The sequence below is a fragment of the Lethenteron reissneri genome, chromosome 60 (assembly GCF_015708825.2).
Source record: "Lethenteron reissneri isolate LAM-NWPU_2019-01 chromosome 60, ASM1570882v1, whole genome shotgun sequence".
Lineage (NCBI taxonomy): Eukaryota > Metazoa > Chordata > Hyperoartia > Petromyzontiformes > Petromyzontidae > Lethenteron > Lethenteron reissneri.
In genome coordinates, this window is record NC_083838.1 from 9,026,139 (window position 1) to 9,047,967 (window position 21,829).

General features: G+C 56.3%; 1 protein-coding gene across 2 annotated transcripts in view; it reads left to right on the forward strand.

The window, feature by feature from the left end:
* Positions 1 to 21,829, forward strand: part of TANGO6 (transport and golgi organization 6 homolog) — a 215,913-nt gene that overhangs the window by 27,757 nt on the left and 166,327 nt on the right. For both annotated transcript variants that reach the window (XM_061575945.1, XM_061575946.1), the window contains exons 9-12: positions 554 to 648; positions 5,815 to 5,933; positions 15,259 to 15,447; positions 16,131 to 16,263. In XM_061575945.1, the coding sequence (XP_061431929.1) occupies positions 554 to 648; positions 5,815 to 5,933; positions 15,259 to 15,447; positions 16,131 to 16,263 (536 nt within the window). The remainder of the gene's footprint in view (positions 1 to 553; positions 649 to 5,814; positions 5,934 to 15,258; positions 15,448 to 16,130; positions 16,264 to 21,829) is intronic.

A 21,829-nucleotide genomic window follows, 5' to 3' on the forward strand; every position in this document is an offset into this window, starting at 1 on the left:
ATATTATCCATAGGAGGGTTTTTTTTGGTTCGATCGAAACAGTAGGAGGATTTCTCCCCAACTGTATAGCTGTCGCCTGATGACGCTGGTTGTAATTACCGGCGAAACGTCACGGCTACTCGAATTGTAAGTGCTGCAGCGGGTTTACTTTCCGACAGACAACTGGTGTGCTGAACCAGTAACGAATTTGCACGTTTTGTTTACGTGGCACAAGCCTTGCCAATTGGCTGTGTCGGTCGGGTGGTGGCGGGTTTAACGACACCAGATTTACATTTACGTGATCTAACTCAAAATAAAAACCCCATCTAATTATGGAAAGCCATGAACGTTTCGTTATTTTGGTTGCCGGCCTCTGTCCTGGGTGAACAGGCATGTGTGATTATAACAAAAATAATAACAATAATAATGCGCAGGACGCGGTTTATCCGCCCGCGTTATTTTTCGAGGGCACACCGAGCGGCCGCCGAATCTCTCCCGAAGGAGGCTCGCCGCAACCACCACCGACGCGTTCCTCCTTTCTCAAGCTGCGCCTTCTCTCCGTGCTCTGTGGCAGATGCCGTCGCGGCCGCGGCCGAGGTCGCGCCTGGCACTGGTGCTGCCCTGGTGGAGGAAGCCGAGCTGAGCCGCTGCGTGGAAGACATCAACAAGGTGACGGGAGGGGTTAGGATGCCAGCGGTCGCGAGTTCGGGTCGCGCATCGGGGTCGCGACCCCTATTCAAGGTTTTGTTCATTTGTAACGACGTCCGGTTTAGCCTTTGCAGTGTCGGTGCGTCAGCTCTTCCCGTCAGTCTCGAATAAACTAGTGACGAGTACTCGGCATACCCCATCCCTAATATACTTACTGACTGGTAGAGGCCTACCCCATCCCTCATCAACTAGTGACAAATACTAGACCTACCCCATCCCTAATCAACGAGTGACCACTACTTCACCCTACCCCATCCAGGATAAAATCTGCTTTATTTACAGCCCTATAGACAAATCATCGTTCAGCATTGTACACCTTTGATCGAAGGTTTGCTTGGATTGGCTCCAGAAAATTCTGCCACCCCCATTCCGTCACCCGCCCAGGTTGCCGTAATCGCTCGCGGTCAGTGCGTTGCCGGTGACGACTGCGCTGATTGTTTCCCCGAGTTCAATACGGCCTTCCCTGTATCGAAAATCGAAGGGTTTGTTGCCCAAACTCAGGCGATAAAAAAGAAATCCACGCGTTGAAAACGCGTAGACGCCGCGCGGCGTCATCATCGCCTCCCCGTGACGGCGTTGCATCTCGACGCTGACTCACGCCGGGCAATGGATAAAGGCGCGGCCCTGCAATTTCCAACTCGCCTCTTCAATGAGAAATATCTCAAAAACAATAAAAGATAGAACAATGGTTTTGTATGTGCTGTTTAACGCTCCATCAAACAAAAAGAAACACAATGTTATATTTTGAACGGTTTCTTAATGGCACCACGCACAAACATGTTTATGTGGCACTTAAAATCGACATTTGGGGGTTTTAAAATGAAAAATCTCTGTGTGCCAGATTATGGTCTTTATTTATATAGATCATTTATTATATTATATATAGAAACTTACACACGTGGTTTTCATTCAATCCTAGAGCAGTCCACTTGTCCACGGGGTTCGTCCGAGATAGGCTGTCCACGTCAATTGGCTACTCCGTGACGTCGCGTAGCAGGAGGCGATTCGCTTCTTTTCTCGGACCGTGACCATTTTCTCTGTGCCAGGCCTTGCGGGCCCTCGGGCTCGCCAATGGGAAGGTCGGCGACTTCAAAATCCTCACCTGGGGTTCGACTCCGGCCCATCTTTGCTCCCTCCCGAGGCGGATGATATGAACAGCATCGCTCTGCGGGGAGGTCAACGGCGGTCGTGTCCCGTGGACAGGCTCGCTCCTCCCCGACATGGGAATGTGGAATTTCCACCACTGGCTCGGCAGGGCTTGTAAACGGGGAACGGAGCACCAATCTCTCGTTGCTCACGCGAGAAGGACAATTACTTTGATGTTACCTATTCCCACGTAGTGGCGGGGGGTTACTTTCTCTCTCTGTCTCTCTGCAACAACGATGCATCACTGGCAATGCCATTGCAATGAACATGAATATAGGGATGCCTCTACGTACGAACATTCGACTTACGGACTTTGAGATATACGAACAAACGTATCCGTATGTCTAGTTGCCTGTTCGGACCGAGAGTCATAAGTTCAGCCGCCGCACAATAGATGGCGGTGGTGGCATCTACATCTGTAGAGAGTGAAGAACCAGTGGCATCTGCATAACATAAAGAACCAGTGGCATCTACATCTGAAGAACGTGAAGAACCAGTGGCATCTACATCTGAAGAACGTGAAGAACCAGTGGCATCTACATCTTACAGAACATGAAGAACCAGTGGCATCTACATCTGCAAAACGTGAAGAACCATTGGCATCTACATCTGAAGAACGTGAAGAACCAGTGGCATCTACATCTTACAGAACATGAAGAACCAGTGGCATCTACATCTTACAGAACATGAAGAACCAGTGGCATCTACATCTGCAAAACGTGAAGAACCAGTGGCATCTACATCTGCAGAACATGAAGAACCAGTGGCATCTACAACTGCAGAACATGAAGAACCAGTGGCATCTACATCTGCAGAACGTGAAGAACCAGTGGCATCTACATCTGCATAACATGAAGAACCAGTGGCATCTACATCTGCATAACATGAAGAACCAGTGGCATCTACATCTGCAGAACGTAAAGAAGCAGTGGCATCGACATCTGCAGAACACGAAGAACCAATGGGATCTATATTTGCAGAACGTGAAGAACCAGTGGCATCTACATCTGCAGAACGTGAAGAACCAGTGGCATCTAAATCTGCATAACATGAAGAACCAGTGGCATCTACATCTGCATAACATGAAAACCAGTGGAATCTGCATAACATGAAGAACCAGTGGAATCTGCGTAACATGAAGAACCAGTGGCATCTACATCTGTATAACATGAAGAACCAGTGGCATCTACATCTGAAGAACGTGAAGAACCAGTGGCATCTACATCTGAAGAACGTGAAGAACCAGTGGCATCTACATCTGCAGAACGTGAAGAACCAGTGGCATCTACATCTGCAAAACGTGAAGAACCAGTGGCATCTATATCTGCAAAACGTGAAGAACCAGTGACATCTACATCTGTAGAGAGTGAAGAACCAGTGGCATCTACATCTGCAAAACGTGAAGAACCAGTGGCATCTACATCTTACAGAACGTGAAGAACCAGTGGCATCTACATCTGCAGAGAGTGAAGAACCAGTGGCATCTACATCTGCAGCACATGGAGAACCAGCGGCATCTACATCTGCAAAACATGAAGAACTAGTGGCATCTGCATCTGTAGAGAGTGAAGAACCAGTGGCATCTACATCTGCAAAACGTGAAGAACCAGTGGCTTCTGCATCTGTAGAGATTGAAGAACCAGTGGCATCTACATCTGCAGAACGTGAAGAACCAGTGGCATCTACATCTGCAGCACATGAAGAACCAGTGGCATCTACATCTACAGGAGATTATACAACTTTTAAAGCCATGCCCCTTGTTTAGGGCACACGCCGTAAAATGCGTTTGGAAAGCGACGGGAATAAATTTGGACTTACGAACAAATCGACTTACGAACAGACATCTGCAACCCCCTAACTCGTTCGTAGGTAGAGGAGTACCTGCACTGTCGTGGTAGTGAGAGGAATGGGAGAGCAGACCGCGGGGACAGCCGATCCCCTCGCCAGATCCCCACTTGTGACTTGTGTCTTACCGCGTGGGTCTTTCAACGCCACAATTTTCAGTCTCACATATTCCTTTTTGCTTGCGAATTGCTGCGAGCCCTCCGTCGCGTGTCCGTCAGCTGCCCGCACTTGGCGTTGGCATCTGTAGCGTGGGTGTAACTATCATTTAGTGCAGATGTCCATATATTCGAACATTTCACGTATTTGGCTAGACCTGTGCTTAGAGTCTCCAGCGAGTCTGACATGCAATGTTGTAAATGTAGTTTTTTTTACAAAGACCTTGGTTTGCTTGGATGAATGGTTTTGATTTAAAATAAAGCTATATTTTTTTTTATTTCCTTGTTAAGACCTTGGCTGGTGACAGCTTGCGCGATCGTTTCCACCACCCGCCGAATCGAACACACGCGCCGGTTTCAGGCGTTGGAGGAACATAACGTCCTTCTGTTTTTTGGCCTGCCAGCTCTCGAAGGACTCGCAGCCAAAATGTTGATTCAATTTTCTCCGCTCTCGGATTCGTGCGGCGATCGGTAGGGTGGGGGGGGGGGGCGGCCGCCCCCTCCTGGAGAGGTCATCAGAGAACATCTTTACGGCCCCGGGGTGGTGACGCGGCGCTGTGCGAATCTGGCAGGCCGCCCCGGTTGATGATGCTGCTGCTGCGGTGGTGGTTGTGGTAGTGGTGCGGTTTACTCTCCGTACGAATGCTGCGGGCGGTCGTAAAAGATCCCGTGACACCGTTCGACACGAGTGCGGGCCGTTCTGTGTGCGCGTGCCGGCGTCGCGGTCCCAAGTCTGCCGCCTCGTGGCAAGAAGGGCCTGGGTTTGAGTCCCGATGCGGGCGCCGTTCTTTGGAGTTGTGCGTTGTTTCCCTCCCCTTGTTCGGGATGAGTTTGCTCCAGATTCTGTGGCTTCCTCCCATCATCGAGATAAAGACAAAGATCCCCCAGGATAGCCTTAACAGACTGTAGGAGCAAGTGCTGTTAGCGAGCACCTAGGAAGGCCGGCACGGCACACGAGGGGGTGGGTGGCCAGCACCAGGTACTGATTTGAGGGGAGGCCCAGGAGCGGTTCTGCTAATCGTCACCGGTGTTGGACATGAGCGGGAATCGAACTCGGATCGCCGCCGGGTTCCTAGAGCAGCGCGCTAGCTGCTACACTGCCGCTCTCTACTAAATCGCCATCACTGAACACACACATACATACAATATAATGGCTATGAGGCTGCTGCTGCTGCTGCGGTGGTGGTGATGGTAGTGGTGATGCGGTTACTCGCCGTTCGAATGCTGAAAGATCCCGCAACGTCATTCGACACGAGCGCGGGCCGTTTTGTGCGTCGCATGCCGGCGTCGCGGTCCCAAGTCTGCAAACGCTCGCGCCGCCTCGTGGAAAGAAGGACCTGGGTTCGAGTCCTGATGGGGGCGCCTCTCTTTAGCATTATGCGTTCCCCCTCCCCCCTGTTCTGCATGGGTGAGTTTGCTACAGATTTCTTGGCTTTCCTCGCATCGCTAAACACACGCACACGCAATGTAACGGGTATTAGACTAACATCCCGATGCCGAAATATGACCTGCAAATTACTCTTAATTGCGATTACACACAGCAACAAGATCGCCCCCAACGGTATATGTTGGCTACACAGGGGATCTTTGTCTTTGTGTGTCCTAGTGTGTGTGTGTGTCACTTTGTGTGTCGATGTGTGTATCACTGTGTGTGTGCATGGGGAGGAGCGGCAGTGTAGCGGTTAGCGTGCAGTGACCCGAGTTCGATTCCCGCTCACGGCCAACACCAGTGACGATTACCTGAACCGGTCCTGGACCTCCCCTAGGTCGACTCAGCCTGAAATGAGTACCTGCTGCAGTGTTTAAACATCGCCACTGGGGAGACGAATGCGGCCGGGCGTGGTGTTGGCCACCCACCCCCTCGTGTACCGTGCCGGCCTTCATAGGCGCTCGCGAATAGCACTTGCAGCGGTGTGTTGAGGCTTCGCGGGGGGGGGGTCGGGGTGTGGGTGTCATCGTGCGCGTGCCTCCCCTGTGGCAGGTGGTCGTGGCGTGCGGCTCCGAGCCTCCCCCGGTGGTGGTGCTGAGCGCCCTCGAGTCCGTGCTGCAGCCCCTCTTCCTCCTCTGCTGCTTCGCCAAGCGCGGAGTCTCCCACCTGCGGTCAGCTGCAGCTGTTTGTTGTTGTTGTGACGACTGGTACGACTACCGCGGTTCAACCCCGGTTGGCCGGACTGATTCGGCGGGGAGGATGCCCCGGGTCCCGCGTGAAAAGTCTCCGGCCGGCTTAGGGGTCTGCAAACAAAAATAAGAGGAATAGTCATCTTTTTTTCGGTTTCGGTAATGCAACAAGAAAAATACCGCAATATTTCAAAATTTCACCGAATCCACTGTGCGGCGAATACGAGGCAGTGGCGGTCCTGAATGAATATCGATCACGGAGCAGTTCCATGAAGAGCCGCATTTGGCTACAGGGCAGCAAGGCTACCGGCCCCTGGGCTAGCTGCTAAAATTAATGAAAACGTTTATTTTTTGCAGTGTACCCTGTAAGCCAAAGGGCACTTCACGTATGTACGGGATTCTGTGTTGTGTACAGTCTAAGAGTACGGGTGGGTTTGGTGCATTTTGCACCACATTGCCCCATCACCCTCCCCTCCAACTCCCATCACCCTCCCCTCCAACTCCCATCACCCTCCCCTCCAACTCCCATCACCCTCCCCTCCAACTCCCATCACCCTCCCCTCCAACTCGCATCACCCTCCCCTCCAACTCCCATCACCCTCCCCTCCGTCCCCCATCACCCTCCCCTCCATCCCCCATCACCCTCCCCTCCAACTCCCATCACCCTCCCCTCCGTCCCCCATCACCCTCCCCTCCAACTCCCATCACCCTCCCCTCCGTCCCCCATCACCCTCCCCTCCATCCCCCATCACCCTCCCCTTCAACTCCCATCACCCTCCCCTTCAACTCCCATCACCCTCCCCTCCGTCCCCCATCACCCTCCCCTCCAACTCCCATCACCCTCCCCTCCAACTCCCATCACCCTCCCCTCCATCCCCCATCACCCTCCCCTCCAACTCCCATCACCCTCCCCTCCAACTCCCATCACCCTCCCCTCCAACCCCCATCACCCTCCCCTCCAACTCCCATCACCCTCCCCTCCAACTCCCATCACCCTCCCCTCCAACCCCCATCACCCCCCCCTCCAACCCCCATCCCCCTCCCCTCCAACCCCCATCACCCTCCCCTCCAACCCCCATCACCCTCCCCTCCATCCCCCATCACCCTCCCCTCCAGCCCCCATCACCCTCCCCTCCAACTCCCATCACCCTCCCCTCCAACTCCCATCACCCTCCCCTTCAACTCCCATCACCCTCCCCTCCAACTCCCATCACCCTCCCCTCCAACTCCCATCACCCTCCCCTCCGTCCCCCATCACCCTCCCCTCCATCCCCCATCACCCTCCCCTCCAACGCCCATCACCCTCCCCTCCGTCCCCCATCACCCTCCCCTCCATCCCCCATCACCCTCCCCTTCAACTCCCATCACCCTCCCCTCCGTCCCCCATCACCCTCCCCTCCAACTCCCATCACCCTCCCCTCCAACTCCCATCACCCTCCCCTCCATCCCCCATCACCCTCCCCTCCAACTCCCATCACCCTCCCCTCCAACTCCCATCACCCTCCCCTCCAACCCCCATCACCCTCCCCTCCAACTCCCATCACCCTCCCCTCCAACTCCCATCACCCTCCCCTCCAACCCCCATCACCCTCCCCTCCAACTCCCATCACCCTCCCCTCCATCCCCCATCACCCTCCCCTCCATCCCCCATCACCCTCCCCTCCAACTCCCATCACCCTCCCCTCCAACTCCCATCACCCTCCCCTTCAACTCCCATCACCCTCCCCTTCAACTCCCATCACCCTCCCCTCCAACTCCCATCACCCTCCCCTCCATCCCCCATCACCCTCCCCCTCCGTCCCCCATCACCCTCCCCTCCAACTCCCATCACCCTCCCCTCCAACTCCCATCACCCTCCCCTCCATCCCCCATCACCCTCCCCTTCAACTCCCATCACCCTCCCCTTCAACTCCCATCACCCTCCCCTCCATCCCCCATCACCCTCCCCTCCAACTCCCATCACCCTCCCCTCCAACTCCCATCACCCTCCCCTCCAACTCCCATCACCCTCCCCTCCATCCCCCATCACCCTCCCCTCCAACTCCCATCACCCTCCCCTCCAACTCCCATCACCCTCCCCTCCAACTCCCATCACCCTCCCCTCCAACTCCCATCACCCTCCCCTCCATCCCCCATCACCCTCCCCTCCAACTCCCATCACCCTCCCCTCCAACTCCCATCACCCTCCCCTCCAACTCCCATCACCCTCCCCTCCAACTCCCATCACCCTCCCCTCCAACTCCCATCACCCTCCCCTCCATCCCCCATCACCCTCCCCTCCAACTCCCATCACCCTCCCCTCCAACTCCCATCACCCTCCCCTCCAACTCCCATCACCCTCCCCTCCAACTCCCATCACCCTCCCCTCCATCCCCCATCACCCTCCCCTCCAGCCCCCATCACCCTCCCCTCCAACTCCCATCACCCTCCCCTCCAACTCCCATCACCCTCCCCTCCAACTCCCATCACCCTCCCCTCCATCCCCCATCACCCTCCACTCCAACTCCCATCACCCTCCCCTCCATCCCCCATCACCCTCCCCTTCAACTCCCATCACCCTCCCCTCCATCCCCCATCACCCTCCCCTCCATCTCCCATCACCCTCCCCTCCAACTCCCATCACCCTCCCCTCCATCCCCATCACCCTCCCCTTCAACTCCCATCACCCTCCCCTCCAACCCCCATCACCCTCCCCTCCATCCCCCATCACCCTCCCCTCCAACTCCCATCACCCTCCCCTCCATCCCCCATCACCCTCCCCTTCAACTCCCATCACCCTCCCCTCCATCCCCCATCACCCTCCCCTTCAACTCCCATCACCCTCCCCTCCATCCCCCATCACCCTCCCCTCCAACTCCCATCACCCTCCACTCCAACTCCCATCACCCTCCCCTCCAACCCCCATCACCCTCCCCTCCATCCCCCATCACCCTCCCCTTCAACTCCCATCACCCTCCCCTCCATCCCCCATCACCCTCCCCTTCAACTCCCATCACCCTCCCCTCCATCCCCCATCACCCTCCCCTCCATCCCCCATCACCCTCCCCTCCATCCCCCATCACCCTCCCCTCCAACTCCCATCACCCTCCCCTCCAACTCCCATCACCCTCCCCTCCACTCCCATCACCCTCCACTCCAACTCCCATCACCCTCCCCTCCATCCCCCATCACCCTCCCCTCCAACTCCCATCACCCTCCACTCCAACTCCCATCACCCTCCCCTCCATCCCCCATCACCCTCCCCTCCATCCCCCATCACCCTCCCCTCCAACTCCCATCACCCTCCCCTCCAACTCCCATCACCCTCCCCTCCATCCCCCATCACCCTCCCCTCCAACTCCCATCACCCTCCCCTCCAACTCCCATCACCCTCCCCTCCAACTCCCATCACCCTCCCCTCCAACTCCCATCACCCTCCCCTCCATCCCCCATCACCCTCCCCTCCAACTCCCATCACCCTCCCCTCCAACTCCCATCACCCTCCCCTTCAACTCCCATCACCCTCCCCTCCAACTCCCATCACCCTCCCCTCCAACTCCCATCACCCTCCCCTCCAACTCCCATCACCCTCCCCTCCAACTCCCATCACCCTCCCCTCCATCCCCCATCACCCTCCCCTCCAACTCCCATCACCCTCCCCTTCAGCTCCCATCACCCTCCCTTCCACTCCCATCACCCTCCCCTCCAACTCCCATCACCCTCCCCTCCATCCCCCATCACCCTCCCCTCCATCCCCCATCACCCTCCCCTCCAACTCCCATCACCCTCCCCTCCATCCCCCATCACCCTCCCCTCCAACTCCCCATCACCCTCCCCCTCCAACTCCCATCACCCTCCCCTCCAACTCCCATCACCCTCCCCTCCAACTCCCATCACCCTCCCCTCCAACTCCCATCACCCTCCCCTTCAACTCCCATCACCCTCCCCTCCGTCCCCCATCACCCTCCCCTCCAACTCCCATCACCCTCCCCTCCGTCCCCCATCACCCTCCCCTCCAACTCCCATCACCCTCCCCTCCAACTCCCATCACCCTCCCCTCCAACTCCCATCACCCTCTTCTCCAACTCCCATCACCCTCCCCTTCAACTCCCATCACCCTCCCCTCCATCCCCCATCACCCTCCCCTCCATCCCCCATCACCCTCCCCTCCAACTCCCATCACCCTCCCCTCCAACTCCCATCACCCTCCCCTCCAACTCCCATCACCCTCCCCTCCGTCCCCCATCACCCTCCCCTCCATCCCCCATCACCCTCCCCTCCATCCCCCATCACCCTCCCCTCCAACTCCCATCACCCTCCCCTCCAACTCCCATCACCCTCCCCTCCAACTCCCATCACCCTCCCCTCCAACTCCCATCACCCTCCCCTCCAACTCCCATCACCCTCCCCTCCATCCCCCATCACCCCTCACCTCCACCCCCCTGCACATCCATATCCACAGCCATCCCTCGCCAACCACGGGTTTTCCATATCGCTCTCTTGCGTGCCCACGCGCGGCGCTGCGTGCACCATTATGCCGACCGTGGCGCTCGGCTCTTGCGCGACCGCGGTCCGCCACGGGGAGAGCGACTCAACGCCGGCGGTGAGGCGGCGTGGTAAGAATTATAATGCCGCAAGCTGCCATCGCGAACATTAAGGGGGGGGGGGGTCCCGTCGAAGCGGTCAACTCTGAATGCCCAGCTGCGGGGGAGGGACACATTGGGAAGGAGGCGGTCGGTGACTACCAAAGATATTCCCCACAGTCGATAGCGTCTCTCCTCCCATCTCTATTGCCAGTTCTGAGGAGCGGGGACAGCCCCTCCTCATCCCTTTAACCAACCCCCCTTCCCTTTCACCTGACATCGCCATCATCATCGTCACTGTCATCGTTATCTGCACTTTACCATCAATATCAAAGGTAATTCAACGTTTGTTGGTTCACTGTTACCCTAAAGGTATATTTGTTCGTACATGTTATCCAGGACCGTACATATTTCTCGTGTTTACTGAACGCGTAGGGTGCTGAGTTCGCCTTGGAAGAGAATGTTAACCACGGCCACGGAACCTAACCCCCCATCTCCCGTAAGCCTCTCGGCTTGCCAACCACAGCGGCTTTCCGGAACCTAACCCCCCCTTTCTCTCTCTCCAGCGTACGGCAAGTATGTGCAAATCACACATCCAAGTTTAAGTCTGTAATCCATACGATAGCTTCGGGAGTAGTGCGACTAATACTGCCGCCGGAGAGCCTCGATCTGCCATGAGCCTCTAGTCTTGCCAACCACGGTTGTGCCGACCAACGGGATTTTCAGGAACCTAACCCCCTGCGGGTTGGCAAGGGATCGCCGTACATGATCATCAGCAGCAGCAGCAGCACTTTATCATCAAAATCATCAGCGGCGGCGGCAGAAGCGTGGGGTGAAACGTTCCACTCGTGTCTCTGGGGGGGCCTCTAATCAACAACAAAACGTTAAATTGTGACACCCCCCCCCCCGGATCAAATCGGCCGTTTTCTTTTCAGCGTCGTCTCTTTCCGACTCTTTAATTATTTTATTTTCCGGTTGCGCGTGCGCCTCGCAAGCTCGGGGAAGAGACCCGTCCCCCGCAGCGACAGCTGGTGGCGATTAATAGCGCCCGCGCGCTGCACCGCGTGCACCGTGCTTTGATAACCGCTGCTAATTTTCAGCGCCCTTTGAAGTGCTGTAACGGATGCGGTGAGCGCCCCTCTACTGCCCCCACACCCACCACCCCAAAGACAAAGATCCCCCCGTGTAGCCTTAACAGACTCTTGGGGCAAGTGCTGTTAGCGAGCAGCACCTACGATGGCCGGCACGGCGCACCGTGGGGGGATAGGCGGCCAACACCACGCCCGGCCGCCTTTGTCCCCCCAGTGGTGACATTTACACACCGCGCCAGGGAAGGCCCAGGACCGGCTCCGATATTCGTCGCCGGTGTTGGCCGCGAGCGGGAATAGAACCCGGCTCCCCGGGTTCGCAGCGCAGCGTGGCGCTGGCCGCCACCGCTACCGCAACCCCAGCGACCGTCCCCCGCCCTTCCCCGAGGCTCCCGCCGATCGTTTCCTGCTCTTGGTCATCGCGCCGCCATCTAGCGAGCGCCGACGCAGCCCCGCATTGTTAAAGGGATGATGACGCAAGCCGAGCGTTGGGGGGCGGGGTGGGTGCTCCCGATCCGCGGTTCGCGATGTTCGTCACGACGTCCGACGTTTCGCCCTGCGCGTGCTTGGGCGCGTCGACGAGGAACTGAACGTTCGAGGTGGTCGCAGAACACCGCGCTGCACGACAAGCGGGGGTGGGGGGGGGATCGGCTCATGACGCAAGGGGAGCCTGCTCTCTGTGTGCGCGTCTGTAGAGTTTGTGTGTTCTCTCTTTCCCGCTGATCTGCAAGGGTTTCCCCCGGGTTTTCCAGTTTCCTCCCACAGAAGTCGTCTTCTTCTTTCGTACGACTGATGATGCAGATGCAGAGCAATAATTTAAAATGTCACATTCTAAACTATTAATAAACTATTTTTGTTTTACCAGGTAGGCCCACTGAGCCCTTTATAGCTATTTTTCAGAAGCCACCTGATCACAAATGATATCCCAATGAGAAGCAACTTATCACGTGGAAATATATCGCAGGCAAATACTCTGAACGTGTGTTGATTCTAAATGTGGAGGGCAAAACCGGAGGACCCAGAGAAAAATCCATGCGACCACGGGGAGAGAGACACGCAGACTCCAAATATACAGCAGCAGGTGTCAAGGTCGGGATTGATCCCACGACCTCCTGTATACCAGGTGAGGTAGTTAACATCTCCTAGCCATCATGATGATGACGAGAGAGAGAAACACGCAGACTTCAAATACACAGCAGGCATCAGGGTCGGGATAGAACCCACGACCCCCTGTATACCAGGCGAGGTAGTTAACATCTCCTAGCCACCGTGGTGATGATGAGAGAGACACGCAGACTCCAAATATACAGCAGGTGTCAGGGTCGGGATCGAACCCACGACCTCCTGTATACCAGGCGAGGTAATTAACATATAGCCACCGTGGTGATGATGAGAGAGACACACAAACTCCACATACACAGCAGGCGTCAGGGTCGGGATCAGACCCACGACTTCCTGTATACCAGGCGAGGTAGTTAACATCAAGCCAGATAACCGCGTCAGGAGCCGCGGAGTGTATCCCTTTGATGTCTCCTTCGTGTTGGTGGATCGGGCACTGCGTCCTCATACGTTGTGCGGTCTGTTCTGGATGACCAAAATCGCATCAGGTGTCATCCGCATCTACTGCTGTGGTTTGTGCAGTGGACTCGATTTAGGCTGGACCGTGAGCTTCGTGGACGATGGAAGCCGGGGCATCTCCTGTGTTGCGTCTTTCACAGCGCACAGTGTAACTGGTGATCCATAATTTTTTTTAGGTTCAGCCACATGGTGGTAGTGTTATGCCAAAATATCCGCATCATTAACCAACAAACGGGGAGACTGCTTCACAGTTTTGGCGATCGCCTGATGAAGCCGGTTGTAATCGCCAGCGAGAGACGACTTTAACTCAAATCGTAAATGCGTCGTGGGTTTGCGCCCCAACGCACGGCCGGTGGCGCTGAAGTTGCCACTAATTGTCACCCACGAAAAACTTTATGATGAATTATATTGGTCTCAAGACTACGTGTTCTCCCGTTTACACGGGTAATATTATTATTGCTTGTACATGGCCCATGTATGGATCAGATTGTGATCGATGAAGCTGCAGCTGCTGCTGCTGCTGCTCACCAGTGATGGCTCGAGACTTCTCGCGACTGAATTGTATCTACATTGAACTTCTTTTGCACCGTACGCAGCCAACTTTGCTAATCGGAGGTGCGGGGGAAGGACAACAAACTAAACACGACAACAAGCAGTTCTCAAGAAGTTAAGTTTGTCAATATCGATAATGAAGTGCATAGCTCCAGTGGCTTCCTAACATCGGGAAGCAAGAGCGTTCCAGACGGCCGCGGAAGCGCATCCGAAAGCGCCGCGCGACGATGCGGTGACCACCGTCTTTGTTCGACGGCCGAGCCAAAAGCCGCCGCCGTCGCCGCCGCTGCTGCTGCGAGGATGACGACCGGAGTTCGCGCGACGATGGTTTGCGCTCCTTGACGACATCGGCCGCGGTATTGCGGCTCGTTTGCGGCAAGCGCCTTTGCGCGTCACGAGTGTGACCTCGTCACGACGCTCTCCGTTCGGCAAACCGCAAGCCGATGCAGCTGTCGGCGAGCGCCGGACGGGCACGGTGCCGGACCTTGCAGCGCCCCGTCGCGGTGACAACGTGCCGCAGAGATTTTCTACAATGCGCGCTGCAGCATCGACGCGCGATGGCGAATTCGTTCCCGGATGGCTCCCCGAGGATGTCCGACGGGCCGCCAACTCGGGGGGCTGTGAGGGGGGCCCAAGCGGGGACTGAACGTGGATTTCTCGCCGTCTCAATTTCCGAGCTTCCGTCTGTTGGCGCGTTGGCTCAGCGCGTCTGCGCGCACCGCTGGGCGTAAGCGCCCTTGTCAGACGTGTGAGCGTCACGTTGGGTGGTGGGGGGCTCACGGAAAAAAATCGGCGTTGAACCATTCCCGGCCCCCGCAGACCTTTTGCATAGGCTACGGAAACCCACACCGAAATGTTTAGGTAGCCGGTATCGGCCAAACATCGCAATGTTTGAAAGTAGTAGTTCTTTGCTCTTAAGAAAATTCGCTGTTATGCATTTTCCGTGTTATATATATATTTTTTTTCTTCTTCAGATGCTTTGTTCTTGACGAATGTGTCATGTTTTTATCTTTTGCTGCGTGCACTCCACACCCATACTTCACCGTGCGCGTGTGCGCGTGTGCGTGTGTGCGTGTGTGCGTGCGTGTGTGTGTGCGTGCGTGTGTGCGTGCGTGCGTGTGTGCGTGTGTGCGTGCGTGCGTGCGTGCGTGTGTGCGTGCGTGCGTGTGTGTGTGCGTGCGTGTGTGCGTGCGTGTGTGCGTGCGTGTGTGCGTGCGTGTGTGTGTCGTGGGGAGCGCTACGAACCCAGCGACCCGAGTTCAGTTCCCGCTCACGGCGAACACCGGTGATGAGTTTCTGAACCAGTCCTGGGCCCCACCTAGGTCGACTCAGCCTCAAATGAGTACCTGGTATTGTGTGTAAACATCGCCACTGGGGAGACAAAGACGGTCGGGCGTGGTGCTGGCCACCCACCCCCTCGTGTGCCGTGCCGGTCTTCATCGGCGCTGCTACTCGTTAACAGCACTTGCCCCAGCAGTCTGTTAAGGCTCCACGGGGTGGGTAATCTTTGTCTTTGTTGTTGGCCAGGTCTCCGTGCCAGGAGACGCTGCTGTGGTTTGTGGAGCACGCCGAGCGGGAGCGGGCGGTGCGTGCCGTGGGCTGGCTGGCGGGGCTGCCCACTCGCCCGCCGATGCCGCCGACGACGCTGCCGACGATGCCGCGCTCGCTGCACTTTGCCCCCGGTGCCCACGGAGGAGCCGTCGCCCGGATCCGCATGTGAGCACACTCAATTAGTTGGCCGATAATGCCACAATTACATAGGGGACCGCAGAGCTTGGGAAATAGTTTGTGCCGGCTTCATGCTAGGTTGCTGCCTTCCCCGCTCGTGTGTGGTTCCTCCTCCTGGCGCCTCCGAGTCGTCCCCTCTCTGTCTCTCTGCCTCTCCACGAGAGCGGTGCCGTGCAAGTTCACGTTACTGATTACGCTGCGACGCGTTAAACGTGACCGTATCTCACGCGAGCATTGATGCGTTGGCGCTCATCGCCTCTTGAAGCCCTGCTGAGCCAGTGGTGTAAATTTCACATTCCTATGGCAGGGGTGAGTCTGCCCATTAGACAACAACTGTAGACTTGTTGAAAAAGTGGTACTTATTTTATCGATTCCAGAAGGATGATGGGCAACCACCAACTGGAAGGATGATGGGCAACTCTCAACCAACCCACCCCCAACCAGAGTGAACCCCCCCTCCCCCCCAAACCAGTAATTGAACTTTCGGTTTGCGAGCCGTTCGCTCTACCCACTGAGCCACCTGGCCTGCATGCTCTGTGGGGCAATGTTTACGCACAGACTCCGGATAGGAGGATTCCTCGCCAATCGACCCGGGATGCGGATGACAAGGCCGCGGGATCAGCGCGGGGTGTGCCCGCAGATTGTCGCTGAGCGGCTGTGTGTGCCCACAGGGCGGGCGACGAGGACGAGGCTGCGTGCGGCGCGCTGGAGGAGGAGGCGTGGCGGCTGACGTGCCTCACCGAGCTCCTCGCCGCTGCTCAGCTCTCCGGCTTTGCCGGCGACTTCTTCCTCTCCTGCCTGAAGGTTTGCGGATGAGATATATTTTGCCTGCGCCTGTTGGCGAACGACTTCTCGCGATGAAACGATTTCTCCGCATGACTCATCGGATCATTTAGTCAGATGGCACAACGTGGCCTAACCCGAAAGTCGGTTTTGAGAATTGCGATGCACGATCCAGAAGTGGCGGTTTATTTATTTACATCAAGTTTTCTATTTATTTATTCGGACCGTGGCACCGGCACGCAGCGGGCCTGCCCGTTCGAATGACAGTGTCAGGTTGTAACGCGCCGAGCGGTTCTACGCTCACCGATCTCGTCGAGTGAGAGGGAGCGAGCGACTCGAAGGGGCGAGGAGGAACCACAGACGTGCGGGAAGGCAGCAGCCAGATGACAACAACCGCCCAAGCTCTGCGGTCCTCTATATATGAGGGTGTCGTCGGCCAATGAATGAGTGGTTTGCACACGGGAGGAAACCGGAGCACCCCGGAGGAAATAAATCGCACGCACGCGAAGGTGTGTGTGGGGGGGGGGGGGGTGGAAACAACCTCAATCCCACACGGCCGGAGTCCACGTTGTCCACTGTACCGCCATCTCCTGGCGAGCGAGGGGTACGGGCGTTTCGCAACATCCACGCGCAATCCACTAACCCTCGCTGGATCGCGGCGCGTAGGCCACCAATGCTCGCCCGCCGGCGAGGCGGACGAAGCGTGGCTTGCTCGTCGTAGTCGTTGCGCCATTAACGGCACCCGGCCGTTGGGCGGGCGGGCGGCCGTGCTCGCTGCTCGCGAAACCTGGGCCAGCCGCGAGCACGGAGGTCCCACTCAAGGCTCCGCGGGCCCAGCGCTCGTGTTATTACCGTATCCACAGCAACTGCGGCCGTGCAGATGAACAGATGTGCGGCGAATAAACGGTCATCTGGGTTCCATTTGTGAATTCGGGTGAGCGGTGGGGGGGGGGGGGGGGCACGGGGGAGGGGGGAGAGATGCACCGCGCTCAGAGCACGTGATTTGCTGCTGCTGCTGCTGTCACGTGACAGTGGGGAAGCACGGATGGCAGCGCAGCGGTAATGCTCGTGCCTCAAAGAGACGAGGCTCTGGGTTCAACTCCCTACTCGGGTGCCTTTGTGCACGGAGTCTGCGTGTTTCCCCCCCTCTCTCTCTCCTTCCCGTTCCGCGTGTCTTTGTCTTTCTACCGTGGTAATGTGGCGTTCGACCAGGAGACGTGCACAAGTACAAATTGTGCGCGACGATGCGTTGATATTCTCGTGCACTTCGTCAAGAGTTCAGAGGCCCGGGCCAAGTTGTCGTGAACCCGGTTCGAGTGAACGCCTCCATCGAGCGAGAACTCTCTTCTGTCTTCGTGAGTGGTTCCTCACCAACGTGATGAGACAAAGATGATGGTTCCCCCCCGTGTAGCCTTCCGCAGACCGTTGGGGCGAGTACCTATGGAGGCCGTTACGGGGCACTGTGGGGGTGGTGTGGACGGCACCACGTCTGGCCCCCTTTGTCTCTCCCCATTGCAGCGGTTCTGACATCACTTGCCACTAGTGTTGGTTGCCAAGACGATAGCGCAGGGCACTAACCACTACGCTGCCACTCCCCCACGTATATATACACAGGCAAAGATTCGCCCGTGTAGCCTTTGTCAGACGATTGGAACCAGCGCTGTAAGCAAACGCCTAGAAAGGCCAACACGGCACAAGACGGGTGGTGTGGCCGGAACCACACCCGGCCGCCTTTGTGGCGATGGTGATACACTGCACCGGTTACTCGTTTGAGGTTGAGTCGACCTAGTGAAGACCCAGGACCGGCTCAGATAATCGTCACCGGTTTTGGCCCTGAGCGGGAATCGAATTCGGGCGGCTGGGTTAGTAGCGCAGCGCGCCAAACAACTGCACAGACACACACCTACACACACACACCCACACGCAACACGTGTCTGGCACTGTCACGGTCCCGATCGGCGAATCGTGTGTGACCGTCACGACCACCCCCCCCGTTAATTCGCCGGCTTCATTTCGTAGGATTTCATTACACGTGCGTTGTTTATACTTGCAATCGTGGAACTTGCCTTCCCCCCGCCGCCCCCCCTCCCCCCCCCCGGCCGAATAAGAGAGCGATTGTTATTGGGGAACAACAACACGAATTAATTTAAAAAGCGCCATGTCGTCTCGAGAGCACGCGTTTATCCGAATTAAAATCTGGCGAGGAATTGAGGAATACCTGGAAATGAGCGTGCGACGTGGTGGATAATCCCCCCCGTTGTTCTCCCTCGGAGCCACCGTGCACTCTTGTTTACTGGCGTCGGTTTTGCCGCTCCTCTCGGGGCGTTACCCGAGGCTCCGCGATTAATAACAATCATAATAATAACAACAGCGTTTTTTATTTACCAGGGCAAGTGTCAACCGAGTCCCAAGGCCCATTCAACGCTTTCCAGCTAAGCTTGAGAGCATTAGCACATTAGCTGTGTCCGCTGCGTGCGTGCGTGTGTGTCCGTAGCGCTGGGTCACGACTCAGTGGGGAGCGGTAACGCAGCAGTTATCGCGCTGTGCTACAGCAGCTATCGCACTGCGCCACGAACTCGGCGACCCAGGTTCGATTCCCGCTCACGGCCAACACCCAGTGAGGGTTATCTGAACTGGTCCTGGGCCTCCCCTAGGTCGACTCAGCATCAAATGATGAGTACCTTGGTGCGATGTGTAAACATCGCCACTTGGGAGACAAAGACGGCCGTGCGTGGTGCTGGCCACCCGCCTCGTTGTGTCCCGTTGCGGCCTTTCTAGGTGTTCGTTAACAGCACTTGGCTCAACAGTGTTACAGGCTGGGTCACGATAACTTTTGTGAAGATGATATCGATGACTCGCTCGTGCGAGGGTTTGTGTGCCTGTCCCAGGGACGTGGCCGACAGTAAATGTATTTGGGTGCCCGTCACTCCGGAACAGCGTTGGACGACCGTGCTTACATTACCAGAGAGCATGTTTTGTTATTATGTTCACCACACGTACTGCGTGTGGTCAATGCAGCAACTTGAGTCCTTGCCAGAGGTTTCTATTTGGTGTTTGAACATCTTAATGTAACTCCTGTTTTGTCACCAGAAAAGGGGTAAAAAAAAAAACCCTATTCCTAATTTTATTTCACGCAACTGCGATCGTTTGACGGCTGTCATCCTTCAACTCGGAGTGAGGCTGAGGTCTCTGTGGGGTCAGCCACGGTGAGAACCCACGAGCAGACCGACGGCAACGGTTAACGTTGACGCCGCTCCGCCCCGATGCGGAGGCCCGTGGCAAACAAAAAACCGGAGTGAAGTCAAAAGGGATTTGATCCATTACTTTCATTGTTTTTATTTCTCCCCGAAAAGATGATGATCTTCTGCTCAAACGCACGTCGAGGAATGAATTTGCGTCCCATCATCGTCGCCTGATCGCAGTCTCCACAGAGGCAGTGGTGGAAAGTCCACATTCCTATGACAGCGAGGGGGTGGGAGGATGGGGGGGGAGTCTATCCAATGAACAACCTCCGCTGTTAATTTCCCGGTAACCAATTTATCGACCCCCCGAAAAGGATGATGGCCTCGGCCAACTCACCCAACCAGGATTTGACCTTTCGATTGCGAAGCCCGCCCACTCTGCACGCTGGGGACCACCTCCTGGCCTGCTTGCATTCTACCAACACTAAGACTTAAGACTAAAAAGAAAAAAAATTCTCAGCGAGTGAACACATCCCTGCTGTATGGCAGCCCCCCCTGCGTTTCGTAAAAACGGAGCAGCCCGGATGCAAGCAACGTCTGTTGCAAGCAACAACAACCGTCGTGGTTGCGCTTTAGGGTTCACTCAGAGGCAGCGGGGTTGGGGGGGGGGCGGCCTTGTCCAATCATGGCCTTCGCCGCTCGACGGCCAAATCCTCCCCTTGACACGGAGAGGCCACCGCGGGGCCTCGCGATTTACTCCCGGCGTCAAGTTTTTACCAAAGGCCGTGCCCTCCGAGGCCGGGCCTTCCCGGCGGATTTCGAGCGTGGCCACGAGAGATGTTGCTGCTGCTGCTTGTAGTGATAGCCTGGATGCAAAAAAACTAAAAAATGTTTACTGGCAGAACCTCACGATTGTGTAAATCACTTGTTACGGTTATGTGGCAAGCGGCGAGAAACACGGAATGCCTTCGGCGAATGCCCAGGGGGAAGTTTAGCGGGCGTCCAAAACGGGTGGCTTTAAACGTCCAGGATGCATCATTGTGCACATGTTGGTGCTCTACCTCGGCACAAAACAGATCAAGCTGGCTCATGTGCTGGTACACACTGTGCCTCCAATGCGCAACTCCCCTATTGAATATATATTTTGAGAATTGAGGGGGGGGGGGGGTCTCTGTGTGAAAGTGAAATGTAGTGTTTTTTTTTATATATAAAAACAAGGACGCATAGAAGGGTCGTGGGGTCGCGACGGGGCGGAGAGTGGTGGCGCCATTTTTGTCAGCGCGCCACGCAACGGACTGCCAAGTTGGATCCCCAGCCGCAAGGTTGACAACGTCGGTGGGGTGGCGATGTCCGTGGTGGTTCCTATGGGGGGGGGGGGGGTATTTGATACGCTCCCAAACCCCGTTTGCCAAAACCCACAGCACGACTGACACGGCCAGCAATGTTACGCAAGTAACATTATCGGCCAGCAATGTTAAGCAAGTAACATTATCGATGTTATTTACATGAAAAAAAATATTATATGAAAGTGATTTATCTCTGCGGTGGCCTCGTGCTCCGTTCACGGTCAGAATGGGGCATCCTGTACCCCGCGTACCGTTCGCTAGTTATTGTCGCGTAGTGATAACAGAATGTAAAGCCGCGACGACTTAATGGACCGACTTCGCCCGGGGTTGATGACTCGGGACTCGAAACTAAAACTAAACTCAACTAAAAAGTATTTTTATTTTACCGGGTAAGGCCCACTGAGCTGCTATGTAGCTATCTTACAGAAGCGACATTGGCCACCACCAACGAAGTGGCTTGTCATCGTGCGGGAAATTCATAGCAGCGAAATCCTCTAACTGCGTGTTTCTAAATGTGGAGGGAAAAACCGAAGGACCCATAGAAAAATCCACGCCACCACAGGGAGAGAGACTCCAAATATACAGCAGCAGGCGTTGGGGTCGGGATCGAACCCACGACCTCTTGTAAGCCAGGCGAGGTAGTTAACATCTCCTAGCCACCGCGGCGTCCATTTCAACCTCCCGCACACCCCGCCTTCCAAAGGCGGGAGACCCCCATCGCCAACCCCACGCCCGTCACTTCCCGTCCAGCGGCACACGTGGGAGGTTAGATTAGTCGAGCGACGGACCCTGACAGTCGCCGACGCGATCGACATGCCCGGCGAATCGATAGCCCAGCTCGGTGTGAATCAAATGGATGGCTGCGTCGATCCCCCCCCCCCACACCCTAGGATCCGGAATCCCGTGATTTGAAACGGCGTGACTCTGCATTAACGCTTTTTTCCACAACCCTCTCATGCCAGAAAAAAACACAACGCAAAATATATGAAATCTAATAACAGTGAGAAGAGAGAAAAATAACTATTCCTTGGATTTATTTATTCACTCTCCCCCTACGGG